The sequence below is a fragment of the Microchirus variegatus genome (genome assembly GCF_963457635.1).
Source record: "Microchirus variegatus genome assembly, chromosome: 12".
NCBI classification, from domain to species: domain Eukaryota; kingdom Metazoa; phylum Chordata; class Actinopteri; order Pleuronectiformes; family Soleidae; genus Microchirus; species Microchirus variegatus.
In genome coordinates this window covers 7,251,392-7,265,939 of record NC_139813.1, presented here as the reverse complement: position 1 = coordinate 7,265,939, position 14,548 = coordinate 7,251,392, and the positions used below count along the sequence as shown (strand labels likewise).

The window sequence follows — 14,548 nt, the reverse complement described above, 5'->3', positions numbered from 1 at the left end:
CCTCGATGTGTATTTCTTCAAGGCAGATCCTGATCCAGAGGTTTTATGCGGGCTTTGGCTGTCCCAAAATCACTCCAGTAAATTTCCCAGTCCCACCCCCACTGCTGCCACCATCACGCTTCACTGTATGACTGGTGTTATCCGTGTGATGAGCAGTGACTGATGTTCACAGTGTTTGGATATCTGCCCAAAAATTAATATTCTTCTTCTGGTTTCTCTCTTCGTGCACTCATTGTGCTTTCGTTTTGCAAACTCTAATCAGGCTGTCATATTGCTTTTACTTAAAGTGGCTTTTTTTCTTTTCTTGCTACTCAACCATTAAGGCCTGATTGTTGGAGTGCTGCTGAGATGGCAGCATCTTTTCCCCCCTGTCTGAGCAGAAGATGCCGTTAAATCTCTTTTAAGAGGGACCGTAATGTTGTTGGTCCTTGACTTTGACCCTTTTTGTCAGGTTCTGGTCAAACTCAAGAAAGAGTCCTGCTTCCTCCTCCACACTTATTATTATCACAGTGGTCAACAGATCAGACTATTGCAGGAGTGACCATAGAGTTGTCAGGTTTGAGGAGCAAAGTGTCATGTTTATCCTTTTTTATTAGTACAACACAATACAGTCTGCAAAACTGAACTTCATTTATCTTCTCTCAGCATTTCTGTGGGATTTTAAAGGCCTTAATTTAATCATCTGAATGTTTGGCCTTAAAATGTTGCAAATAAATAAGATTATGTACAACTTACTTACATTTAGGTCAGTATTAATTATGTTTACATTCATTTAGAACATACTTCCATCATGCCTAATGGATTTTTTTTTAATTTGGTGATTGAAATCTGCCTGTGAGAAAGCCTATGACATTAAAGAGGAAACTAATAGTTTTCCACATCTTTGACCTATAGCTGAGGTGACTCATCCTTTCAGATGTTAAAGTGGACCTAGACCGGAAGTTCCAATTAACGCTGTTTTTTAGTGTGTATCTGCGTCATTACCTTGATGAAGAAGCCCTGAAGGTTCTAAACAAACAGTTCAGCCACTGCTGAGAACACTGTGTTTTATTGTAATCTCAGGCTCAGTGAGATCTCTGAAAAAACCCGGTCCAGTTACGTAAACACCGGTTCTTCGGAACAGCAGATCGTCCTGCTCCGGGCACTAGTCCGGGCACATCCGGTTGCGTACATTGAACCGCAGAAGAAGAATAACATCCGTTGTGGAGGTGTTTCACGAGCAACAGTGTCTTCTGACTCTGGGTCTGACTCCGGGTCAAAGGTCCTCAAAGGGACTGTGACGGGGAGTCGTGAAGAAGCTATTTTTAAACATTGTTAAAACAATGTTTTGATAATGAGTAGCAGTGCATCCACCGTTCCAGAGGGGGGAGCTGCTCTTCTGAGAGCGGGTGTGCTGATTATGTCACTTCTGGGTACTGGCCAATCACAACACAGTCTGTCTTCTGTGTGAGAGAGTTGAGTCTCAAATCTCGCGGCTGGGAAACACCTTCAGAAAAGAGGATTTCTATCGGCTCGTTTACAGCAACTAGGAGGTTTTTGAGCATAAAAACAAATTAATGTATGTAAGTAGACCTCCATAACTAACATATGTGCAACAGGACCACTCTATGTGAGCTTTAAAGAGGGATTTCCTTAAAATAACAAACATGAAGATGAATCTCTCAAAGGTTTCACAGTAAAAGCAAAGACGGTTTAAAAATAACAAACTGAATATTTTGTTGCTGTTCTTTGTCAGAATTGAGGAGGTCAGATCCTTATGACATTGGAATATCATACGTATGCATGGACACAGTAAATATTGGGGTGATGAGGTGGTTTTTTAGAGCCGAGATGTTGCTGAAGTGAAATGTAAGTCATGAAAGTTAAAGTATCTAGAAAAAAAACTTGACTGTTAAGTCGTCACTTGACAATTGATGAATCAGCGCCAGTTTTGTGAGTGATTGATGCATGCGTGCGTGTGTGTGTGTGTAAGTGTAATGTTTGTGAAGAGCGCAGACACTCGCACACAAACACCCCCCACCGTGGCAGGAGCACACTGTGTGTAGAGGAGGGTTAATTAGGAGCAGGTGAACCTCGACGCTCCCTCACCGCCTCCTCGTCCGCTGAGCTCCAATCATGTGCCACTGTGACTGTGGAGTCTGCAGCTTTTTCGTCTTAGCCAAACACTTACAGAGTCTGATTTGGCTGATTAGCACCGCGAGTCGTGGAGAGAAGCTAATTTGGGAAACCATGTGCTGTGGTGTTTGGCTGCGATTGGGGAAAAAAAAAAGCCGTCAGCTCCTTGTTGGTACACTGTTCGAGGTCATCGCCCTCATTTGTGCGCTGTACTACCCACTTGTTTATGTTTGCTAAGAAAACAAAAGACCTGCTCTATTGTGTTTGTAAATGGTTACAGTTGTTACTGTAGCCAGATTCAGACCTGATTTCAAAACTGATTGAAGCTCAGGTTCAGAATTCCCTTCTGTACTTTAAGTGTCACACAATAAAACTATTCATGTTTATATCTCATATTTAAAAAAGAATTAGCACTGTAGCAGATGTTATTTATATAAGAGTAAAAAGCACTTTTAGTTGCATTATGGCATCACCATCTTATTCCTCTTTTCATTTTTGATAATAACATTGTAATAAGGAGATTATATTACAGTTATATAACACACATTTTACTGTTTTCTGTCTTATTGCCAAGCTATTACTTTGTAGAAGTAAGATTACGTTCCCATAATATTACTATTAAAAAATGATTACCATGTTTGTATAGGACTGTAATATAAAGTGCAACAAATACAAATTTATACTTCACACAGTGGGCCCTTTGCACAGCAGCCATTTTGTTACTTAACCTTTCACAAAGGAGCAAAAATGAAAGATAAAGTGGTAGAAGATGGGTGGATGGATAATCTTGTCCGATGTAGAGGAGTCTGACTTCCTTGTGCGTCTGCTGTGTTGTTGCTGACTTACAGGTGCATCACCCTGAGCCACAGACGGTTAAGGTCGACGTGTTTGACCTGCTCTCTAACATCAAACCTGCCGTCCGTGTGCGTTGTCGTCACGATCAGAGCCAAAGCATGACATGAATCAAACTTTTCAAATTGGATGAGCACTGTCTGGAGAATGAAGCGTTAATCCCCACAGCGTGTGACACACCAGAGTGAAACACTCGCCCTGATTAATATTCCGCCACACAGTCAAACAATTGTTGTAATTTATTACACATTTTTTCAGTTTGTTTTCCTTCTATTACCCTCTTCAAAAACTTTTAAAAAACTGTTGAGATGCAGAATCGCACAATATTTAATCAGCTGTCGGATCATATTGAGTGTGAAAGAGGTAACTGGAAGGTTTGAATAGAGATAAATGATAATGGGTGCAATTATAATTACGCTGCAATTATCTTGATTGTTTTACCAGTTCATGGTGATTATCTGTCTCAGTGATCTGATGAGCAAATATTTTTATTACACTTTCTGCATCTCATATCAACATCTTGACTGCTGATTACTAAAGTAAATCAACCTACTTTTAATTCATTTTCAGCGCTTTGTTTTACTTAAACGATTATTCACAATTATGAAACATAATCTGTGCATTTGTAATACAGTAAAACCGCCTTCTTAGTGTCTTATAGCAGATTAAGTCCCTCTCTTTCACGTGTTCTACTTCTGCTCTGCTGTCACTGATGTCTGAGAATCTTAATTTCCTTACAGCAGCTAATCATCACCACACACACACACACAGGTTTGTCCAGGACATTCCGCTGCATCTCCATTTGGACAACCTAAACAAAGCCTTATCTCTAAGCTTAACCTAACCTAACCTAACCTAACCACAGTTCAAATCTTAGCTGGAAACTAAAAGGTGCCATATGTAAGAATGTGGCCAAAAACAGTTACTACATTCAGATTCAAAATACCGAGGTCTTTTAGGTTTCGTTTTCTGACCTAACTGGCAACCCGTGGTTGCTCGGCAGCTGAGACTCTACTGACTGCAATGATTGGTAGATGGTGGTAGGTGGCACCACATGCCAAAACATGATTTTAAAACATAAACATGATTTGCAGTCTGCAAAATATTTTTTTTAATGCAAATATTTTGTCTGTACTGTTGTTGTTGGTGAGTTCAGTTTGTTATATGAACATTATTCCTGAGTCTCTGTGACATATTAGGAGGATTTTATGGCCAGTTGATTTAGATTTATTACATAATGCACCTTTAACCACTTTCTTAGAAATTAGGTTCTGCCTCGATAGGACTAGGTTTTGCTCTCCATGAGGACTGTGTTTATGCCAGGAAAGGTCCCGAAAAGGCAACACATACAGTTACACACATCCTGTCTAAATCTACAGGCTTGTGTTATGATACCAACCTTCTCCTGATTACATATTGAAATCTGCTTCACCGCCTCTTGGTGCAAACACTGTTTGACCTGAAATGACGTTGATTTCTTTTAAACTCTCCCCCTGACGCAGATCTTGCCGCGTATCGTGGTGCAGTCGGCCAGTGTTGAGGAGGACATGAACAAACACCAACAACCAGTAAGTTCTCCAACCCCCACGTGTCTGTTATGTACTGACTGTGTGGCCACTACTTGTTCACACACAGTCTCGCTCTCTGTTGTTATCTAAACCATTGGATGGAGGAAACAAAGAAGTTAGGCCAGAAAAATCTGCATCAATTATCGGCTATCGACTGAGCTGATTTCCAAAAATCAGCTATAGAAAAAACCCACATTTTGTCGATCACAGTTGGTTCTTGAAAATGTAAATTTTCCTCGAGGGAGTTGCTGCTTTGTGAATGAACATAGATTTGTTTGGAAAAATCCTCACACTTGACAAACACCTCTAACTATAATTCATTCAGAGCTTGTTTCAAGAACAGAAATCCTACAGCCTGGTAATGTTTTTACACAGCTGCTGAAGAATAGCTGTAATTTTCTCAGGTAATGGTTTTATTTATCATCTCCTTTTATTCTAGATGGGTTTTATTCTGGTTAAGGAGAATTGGGCATTGTAACTGAAAAATGTTTCTACTTCTATACTTATTTGGATATTGTGACCGCTCTTCTGACTCTTGTTGTAATTAATAATAGAAATAAACCGAACACTGTATCACAATAAACAACAGCAGCCAGTAAGTCATTGTAAAGCTACAGTTGTGCAGGATTGATCATGATTGAAAATGTTCAATATAGTATCGTAGGACTTCAATATCACTTCCTAATCTGTTCTTTTTGCAAAACCAATTTAATGAAATATGCTTTCACAAAAAATGATATTAAACATGAAAACATCACAGTAAAACGCTCTAGGTTTGGTTTGGTGGTCGAACTTTCTGCTCTCACAGTTATCCCGTGCACCATCAAAGTGTTTGTCACTTTAGATCTTCACGACATTCATTAAAGCTCCCATAGAGTGGTCCTGTTGCATATGTTAGTTATGGAGGTCTATTTACATACATTAACTTGTTTTTTATGGTCAAAAACCTCCTAGTTGCTGTAAACGAGCCGATACAAATCCTTATTTTCTGACGCTGTGCTGAGCCGCGATATTTCAGACATAAATCTCACCCCCAGAAGACAGAGTGTGTTGTGATTGGCCAGCCAGCGTAGAGCCTTCCCAACTGTCTTGCGATTGGCCAGTACCCGGAAGTGACATATTCAGCACACCCGCTCTCAGAAGCGCAGCTCCCCCCTCTGGAACGGTGGATGCACTGCTACTCATTATCAAAACATTGTTTTAACAATGTTTAAAAATAGCTTCTTCACGACTCCCCGCCGCAGTCCCTTTTATGACTTTGACCCGGAGTCAGACCCAGAGTCAGAAGACACCGTCGCTCGTGAAACATGATCATGATCCATGGATCAGATATCGGAAAGGTATTCAAAATCTGTCTATTCATCACATGCCTCACTATACTAGACTGTACAAATGTATTTAATTATTAGAATTATGACTCACTGCCACAGCTTGAAATGGCTGTAGGTGGTAAATGCATCAGCACATGAATGTGTGCTTTAGTTCTCTAGTTTAAAGGTGTAAAATAACTGGATTGAACTGATAACTGAAGATAATGAATTTTGGACATGTGATAGTGAGATAAGCTCGAGTCTACTTTTACTACTTTTTTAGTATTGGTGTTGGAATAAATAGTTGGTGAAATGTAAACTGTCTTTTGCTAACTAATACATCTGTCATCTTTTAGGTTCCCATTGAGGAAATTATTCCTGCCGACATGGAGACAGAAATCCCCAGATCTGTTCCTCTCCCACCGCCCATCATCCCAGAAACAGAGGAATCTATGCCCAGCCCAGTGAGCGAAGACTCCAGTGGATACATGTCCACCAGCATTTCCACAGCAACACTGTCTGACGTGTACACACTGAGCTGGGACCTGCCTCAGTCATCGGGCTTTGACATGGTGCCAGATGAAGAAGAGGAAGAAGATGCCAAAGTGACGTACGCTGACACTTATCGTCCATTTTTACCTGCGAACCAATCAGATCCTCAGGAGTCATCGCTGATTTTAAACGACGAGCCGGCTGCAGAGCAAGTCGAGTCACCACTTCCCAATAAATGTGACGCTCCATCAGATTTAACTCTGAGTCAGCAAGAACCAAATCAGTCTCTGTCAGTCCTGTTGGAGGAGCCTGATTCAGCTGCAGAGTCAGTCGCACCAGGCCAAGATGAACAAAAACAAGAGTCCACAACGGACCAGAGTGGATTAGACAATTTGGAGATATTAGACGAATCAGTGGAATTGCAGGAGAATGAAAGCAAACCGGTGGAGTTACCACAAAGACATGAGTCGGAATCAGAAACTCCAGTGACAGAAGAGCTCAAACCCACTGCCACACATGAGACAGAAGCTGAAACATCACTCTCTGATGAAACACAACCACCTGAACAAGAAGGTCCAACTCAGCTGGACTCAATAACCTCAGAGTCTGAGGAACTCAAACAAGACTCAGAAGTCTTTGACAGTTTTCAAGATCCAGACACAGATCCTGCTCCAGAACCATCTGAAGACTCCGCTCCTCCACCTCCAGAGGAACAGCCAACTTCTGAGGTCTCGGATCCAAACGACACAATCTCATCTGAAGCAACAGGTGAGGTTCAACAGGAAGAACCTGCCACTGCATCCCCAGAGGTCACCATGGCTCCCAGCTGTCAGCCTCCCTTACCTCCAGCCTCAGCAGTCAACAACCCCTTCAAAATCCAGAAGGTAAAGTCTAAAGACCTCAAGTCCTTCCATCGTATGCTGGACGAGGAGGACCCCGGGGACATGGATCAGGCCAGCAGCCTCAACCTCTCTGTGCCTGTGGAAGGCCTGGAAATCATCTCTGACTCTGAGGAAGGAGATGCATCTGCTGTTCTTCCCGACTGGCTGAAAGAAGGGGAGTTTGTAACTGTGGGGGCCAATAAGAGCGGGACTGTGCGATATGTGGGACCCACTGACTTTGCTGCAGGTACCTGGGTGGGAGTAGAACTGGAGGTACCAGCAGGTGAGTCTTTCAGGTCATTCTTCAACAACATTTGACTTGTCTTCAAGGTATAGTGTAGGACACAGTCAGCACTGCCTTAGCTGTGCAAAATACAGGTTTTAGACACTTAACAAAAGCCTCCCCTAAGAGAATCTACATCAGCTTAAGTCTACAATATATTCAGAGAATGTTCACTGCTTTTTCTTGGTGTTAAACGGCCTTTTCTGACTGGGAACTGAAGTTTGTCAACTGCGAGAAATGTGTGTTTTTGGTTCATGGGGACACAGGAGTTGCCAGTTTACTGCTGTCTCATTTAGTGAGTTTGTGTCGCTCGTGTAAATCCAATTAAAGGATTTCAAACAAAAGTCACAAATGAACACATTTGAACTCACTAATCGAGGCAGCAGTAGATCAACATCTCTTGTGCTCTGTGATGTAAAACCGATTATTTTCTAAGGAATTTGGTGCCGGGAGAGAACAGTTGACAAAGTGACACAAATCAACCACACAGTTGTATCTTTGAACAAACTTCTTGATCTTCCTCTAGGAAAGAACGACGGCTCTGTGGGCGGTAAGCACTACTTCCACTGTAACCCAGGCTATGGCGTGCTGGTGCGGCCCAACAGAGTGACCCGCAGCGGTGCCAAACGCCGTCGCCAGCAGCAGAAGCGCCGCAGTGCCAACCTTTCCGGATCCAGCCCAAACCTGGCAGCCCTGACTGCTCTGGCTAAAGGTGACGCTGGAGGAGCAGCAGCAGCAGCAGCAGCAGCAGCGAGCAGCGGCCGCAGCAGAGGAGAGAACAGGAAGTCCTGGAACACTTGATGTTGTTGATGATGATGATGATGATGATGATGATGATGATAGGGTAAGTTTGACAGAACAGTGTTTTTATAAAGGCAGTTTTACTCCAGAAGACACAAAGTGAGTCAGCCCACGCTGCTCTTTTGGAAGATGAAATTCATCAGAAGTTCATTATTATTTTTACTACCTGACGAACCCAGTGATTTAAAAAAAAGACTTCAGAGAACGTTTCAATATCTTTTTGGAGAATGTGAATGTTTTAGGTTTATACACGCAATTATCCTTTTCCTCTGTATTCGATGTCAGTTTTAACAGTGGATGTATCACGTTGTGATGTATTTATTTGAGCGCTACGACAGAGCAATGAAAGCACTGCCTCAAGATCACCACATTTCTTCTTTTTTTTCTGCCAGAAAAATACACTGTTGAAAGGAAGCTATGCAGGTGTTTATATTTGTAATGACTTTTATTTTGGTGCCTTACAATAGTACGACCACTACAGAGCACATGTGCCTTACTATGACAACAGCACCATTATGTTGGCAGGTTGAGCAGTGACTGTTAAAGCTGCAGTAGGCAGGATTGAGAGGAAAAAAGGGTGATTGTGGATTTTAATCGGCTAAACCATCCCTGCAGATATACTGACGCGTTTTATTGTCCAATTCTATTTACTTTTTTTTTTTAGTGTGTTTTTTTCTGTGTCGCATAGGATGTTGTTGCTGGTGCTGGATTAGCCATATGTCCAACAACAGAAAACTGTGTGATAAGAAGTTGAGGTGAAACAGCCAATAGGAGCATAAAAGGTTTGAAACAAAAACACTGGAATGACAAAATGTTAAAGGGTTTTTATGCAATTATTGATCAATCACACCAAAGTAATCCTGTCTACTTTACTGTTTATTTTGACACTTGACAGACGTGACAGACATTTTAAATAAAAATCACCTTCATCCTACAGAATGTGTGTGAAGATGGAGAGTGATGTCATTTTAAAGAGAAGTGTGTGTGTGTGAGTGAGATCTTGTTTATTTTTTTCCTGGTGATTTCTAGTTTGGGAGCCTTGTGACGTGAACATGATAAAGACGGTTGTTTTATGTATCTGCATTTGAGTTTCTCATTGTGAGCAGCTGAATGCTTATTTATTATATATCTGTACAATGCATTGATTATGAGAAGAAAAATTATCAACTTTTTTTTTTTTAATTGATGTTTAAATGAATAAAAGTAATGAATGATAAATGTCGTTCTGCTCCTGTTATGTTATATTTATGTGGATATAGATTAGAACAACAGTAACCAAGAAACAGTGTCATTGATATAGCTTTATTTTCTTGTACATTTTATATATCATACTAAAATAAACACAAGATAAAAAAATGAACAAAGAAACTGTACAAAAAAATGTATATATACTACATCTTAATTACAGAACAGTCTACTGTCCAAAAAAGGCACTAAATTCTGAAATGGGCAATACAGTAATTGTGAACTTAAGTCGATTGAAGATTGATACAACAGCATTCAGTCCTCTTTCTCAGAGCTTTATCAGGATGAAGTGGATGGTGTTTCACTGGGGACACGGACGGACATGTAGACGCGTTGACCCTGACACACCACAAGAAGGCGCCCCATCGGAGTAAGCACCACCAACGGAGGAAAGCCTGTAAGCACGTTTCAGTCCATTTGTTTTCATTCTGTCACCACTTTTTTTCCCCTTTTGCAAAAACACAGAATTTTCACTTCCTGAGCACCTGACTGACGCTTCTTTCTTCCAGCTCCTGAATGTTTCTGTCACGCTCGACTTCTCTCTGATAAAACACTGCTGGATTATAACTTGTAATTGCTAATTGGGCCACGGCACTGTCTCTCAAACACGAAGGCAGTTCACTCACAAGTGTCTTTTAACTGAGAGAGTAATCTCTGAACGCACTCTGGGTTTCTTTTCCCTTCCACGCACTATTCTAACACACAATAATCTTTAGGTTTTGTAGGCGGCCGTCACACCAAACTCCAAAGAAAAACCTAATACTTCAAGTAGAAAATAGTCTTTTGTCCAAACTCACTCTGTGAGCCATGTGAAGATAGCCTCATAATTAAATTTTAGTGTTGGTGGCTAAAAGTCTCAGATTGAGTGCTCTTTTAAAGCTGCTGTCAGTGAAACTCTTCGGTTCAAATCTGTGCAAAATAACAAGTTTAAAAGACGACGCAAAAGCTTCATATCGTATCGGCTTTTTGTCCACACGGAACTGACTTTTTTTGGAGCATTAAAGGTGCCATATGTAAGAATGTGGTCAAAAACAGTTACTACATTCAAATTCAAAATATCGAGGTCTTTTAGGTTTCGTTTTCTGACGTAACTGGCAACCCGTGGTTGCTCGGCAGCTGAGACTCTACTGACTGCAATGATTGGTAGACGGCGGTAGGTGGCGCCACATGCCAAAACATTATTTCAAAACATAAACATGAATGCAAATATTGTGTATGTACTGTTGTTGAGTTCAGTTTGTTATATGAACATTATTCCTGAGTCTCTGTGACATATTGGGAGGATTTTATGGCCAGTTGATTTAGATTTATTACATAATGCACCTTTAAAACATCATTATTCAACTTGGAGACAAGCTTTCGATGCACGTGCTCGACGTTTTCTTCAGTTTTTTCGCTGTATTTCTTAGCATCATTGTTGAGAGTAATTATGGGGGGTTTGTTTTTCTTTGAAACAATGCCGCATTTGTGGTAAACGTTAACAAACGCAGAGAAACTTCTGTCTACGCCATTCATTCAGAAACTGCATTTTCGAATAAAATCGATCAGTTACCATTAACTGTACGTTAATCTCTGCTTGTGAGGTTAGTCTGTTTGTCGGTAAATAAAAGCTCCGTCCCCTCAATTAGCACTTTCAAGATGCGACGTGTGGAGGAGAAATCACTGACCGCAGCTTTAACTCAAATCCGAACAGTTTTTTTTTGTTCCCAATGGATTAAATAAAGGACTAAATTAATCCTGAGTGTAGTTGTCGTCATCAAAATAGCTATTTCTGACATTGTACAAATTACACACAGGAAGTTACTATTAAAATGGCTGATTTTTCTCTGAGGTTTGGTGTGACACTTAATATACTGGAGTCTATCTGTGATGAGATCTGGTGTCGGAAGCAGCTGTATTTAAAGTCTTTATTCACACCAGCCGTACACCGTATACGCGACGTCCTAATTTATATTTCTAGCTTCGTCGAGCAGCGATACTCGATCGTCATAAGGTGCATCATTTTCATCTTTCTGTAAAATCTCTCACGAGCTCAGACACAAACGGGGGGCGACTGTTGTTCAGTCAACTCAAGGATGACACACGAGAAACAAATAAAGCATCTTAAATGATGATAGAAAAATAAGTGTGATTAACAATAAAAGCATCTTAAAACATAATTCTTTTTTTTTTTGTACATTACAAAAAAAAAAACTGAGTATAAATACATATCGTTTTTATCTTTTAACCTTTTCTTTTGGAAAACAAAGGTCCCAGTACTGAGTCACTGCAGCACAGCTTCTTATGTCCGGAAGAAGTAGAATTAAATAGCGTTAACTAGACTAGAGCGCGGGATTGGAACGTATTCTACCAGCAGGATATACGGACCAGATTATCTCTTACGTCGTTTAATGCATGTTTCGTTTAATCCCGCTGTGTCGAATATTTTCACAGTTCTCCAAAACCATCAGGAAAACAACTTCCTTTTAAAGAAACAGTTGACATTTTGGGAAATGTGCTTTTTTTTTCTTCCATTTTTCCAAATCAGTAAAACTCTCATCGGTACACTAAATGTGAAGCTAACACCAGGAGGCTGTTAGTGGAAGCTAAGGGGAAAAGAGCTCATCTGAATCAAAGGTCACTTAACACCACCTCTACATTTACACCTAATTATTGAGCAACAAAACAAGTTTTCATTGCCTGTTCTATTGTCACTGTAGCATTTATTTAGCCGTTTCCTCTCCGTCTGCAGTCGAACAACCTCTTAGCTCTAGTTTCACCTTAAGTTACCGTTTAGTTTCTTGTCCAAAAATAATTTCCCAAAACAATCCAACTATTGTTCAATCGTGCACCGACAAAGGAAAACACTTTGTAATCTCTGCTCGTGGCCTTGCAGTGACCTTGAGTCATAGATGGTTTTGGAGAAGGTCCAGGCAGTGCGAGAAGAGGAAATGGCGGATGATTATTTCCCGCATCACCACTTAAAGCGTCTTTGATTCCGAGTCCCTTCAAAGTGGTGCTTTGAACGTTGAGGCTTCACAGATGTAATAAAAACAAATAATTAAAAAAAATAAATAAAAAAACCATCAGATGTTGTTCTGATGTTCTCTAAAACTGTTTCCAGTGTGAATAGAGTCTAATTTGATACCACTGATATGAAGAAAAATAAAAAATAAATCTTGTCAAAGCACATTTCTGTAGGCTATTATAAAGAGGCAGCGTCACAGAACGTAGTAGTAGTAGTAAATAGCTTAGGGGTATTTCGTTGACGTATGAGTGGCTGCTAATAATAATAATAATAACAATAATAATAAAAATACCCATCTTTACTGACACAGGCCGACTGCAGAGTCACTGGCTCCAGAGGCTTCACTCAGCATGAGAACACTACACACACCAGAGTTAGTCAAGAAATCGCTTTGGATAAATGTGAACACCGTTTTCTGTTTAGTCTTAGCTTAACCTCTTAGCTTTTTCTTCTTCTTCTTTTTTTTTTTTACTCCAAGCATCTTTTACTTTGGCATTTAAAACAAAGCACGACTCCTCTTCTTAGACAGCTTACGTTTGCTCGATTATCACATTGAGCCTAAATTGATTCTCAAAGCCTCAAGTATTTAACAATAGTGTCACTGGGAAACTAAATACCAAGGCAAAAACGACTGTATATTCAGTCAGGCTAAAACTGGGCTAAAAACAGGTCAAACTGCTGCTGCTGGATAGAAACCTTAAAAGGGATCATTGCAGATGTTTAAAGTGTGGTTGTATCATGTCAGCAATGAGACACAGAAGCTCCATCTCAGCTCATAATATCTACACTTGCTTAAGTCGTTGATATCTGAATGTTTGTTGCTTTAACTCACCATGAAACTGCCTTTTCTAACCAGACATTTAACTTTGTTCACCTCTCACTCTCCTGCACCAAAGTCAACAGAGAAAATCTGTGTTTTTAGCTTGCAGAGAAACAGGAGCTGCTGGTTTGCTGCTGCCTCATTTGGTCAGTTTGTGTCACTTGTGTCAATGCAAACAAGATTTCAAACGCCAAAGTCACAAAATAACACATTTTAACTGAGTGATGGAGGCGGCCGTCGTTCAACAGCTCCTGTGTGCTGTGATTTTAAATCACTGCTTTTCTCCATGAACTTTGGTGCAAAAAAAAAAAAAAAAGGCTCGAAAATTACAGCAGCAAATATTCTTGACTCAAACACACTTGGATTATCGGAGCTGCTAATTCCAGGTGCCGATGGCCAGCAGGGGGCAGCACTGACTATACGTCCAATACAGAATACAACCACGCCTCCAAGAACCTCAATTATCCCTTATTATTACTTCTGGTAGTTATGCATAAAAAAGTTTATTTGTCTTCCTTATCAGGAAATAAACTTCAAAAACCTGCAGTTTATGGCAAAAACGTAAAGATTTGGCTGTCGGTATGATATTAAGGCTACATTTGTCAGAGGTTTTCATCCAGCAGCAGCTCCACTGTAGGCAAACAAAAAAGGCCATTCCACAGAGGAATGTTAACTCTACAGGGTGAGGACACTGAGTGACGGGACAGTTCTTGTCTGCTGATATGATCCTGTCTGACAGCCTCAGTGTCAGAGAGGGAGACGAGGAAAACACTCTCCATCCATCTTTCCCAAGACGATGGCTGGAGGCTGCTCTTTCCATGAATTGCACAATGAAGAAGGTGAATTGTGAGGGATACGCAGGTAGGTAGGTTCTACAACATGAGTTGAGTGTGACTGAGATCCATAAGAACCATATATATATAGATATATATATATATGTTATATTATATATACAGTACACAATATTTTACTGAGGTTGACGTTGAGGTGAGATAGACTGAGGATTGGCTCAGACGACCAGGCTGGAGAGGGAGGGCGGGGAGGAAGAGAAGAGGTATCCTGTTAGGAAGAGTGTTTACTGAGGGACAGAAGACGGGACGTCCTGGGTGACACAATCCCACATGAAAGTCGCCGTTTCAGGGATTTAAGGCCTGGATTGTCACCCTTTCTCCTT

At 40.6% G+C, this 14,548-nt stretch overlaps 1 protein-coding gene across 1 annotated transcript in view; it reads left to right on the top strand.

Moving 5' to 3' along the window:
- The window catches only part of LOC310935281 (kinesin-like protein KIF13B), a 31,534-nt gene extending 22,189 nt beyond the window's left edge, over nt 1-9,345 (top strand). The window contains exons 34-36 of the mRNA XM_083899141.1: nt 4,470-4,535; nt 6,202-7,501; nt 8,028-9,345. Coding sequence (XP_083755267.1) covers nt 4,470-4,535; nt 6,202-7,501; nt 8,028-8,302 — 1,641 coding nt within the window. The 3' untranslated portion in view covers nt 8,303-9,345. The remainder of the gene's footprint in view (nt 1-4,469; nt 4,536-6,201; nt 7,502-8,027) is intronic.
- The last annotated feature ends 5,203 nt before the right edge of the window (nt 9,346-14,548 follow it).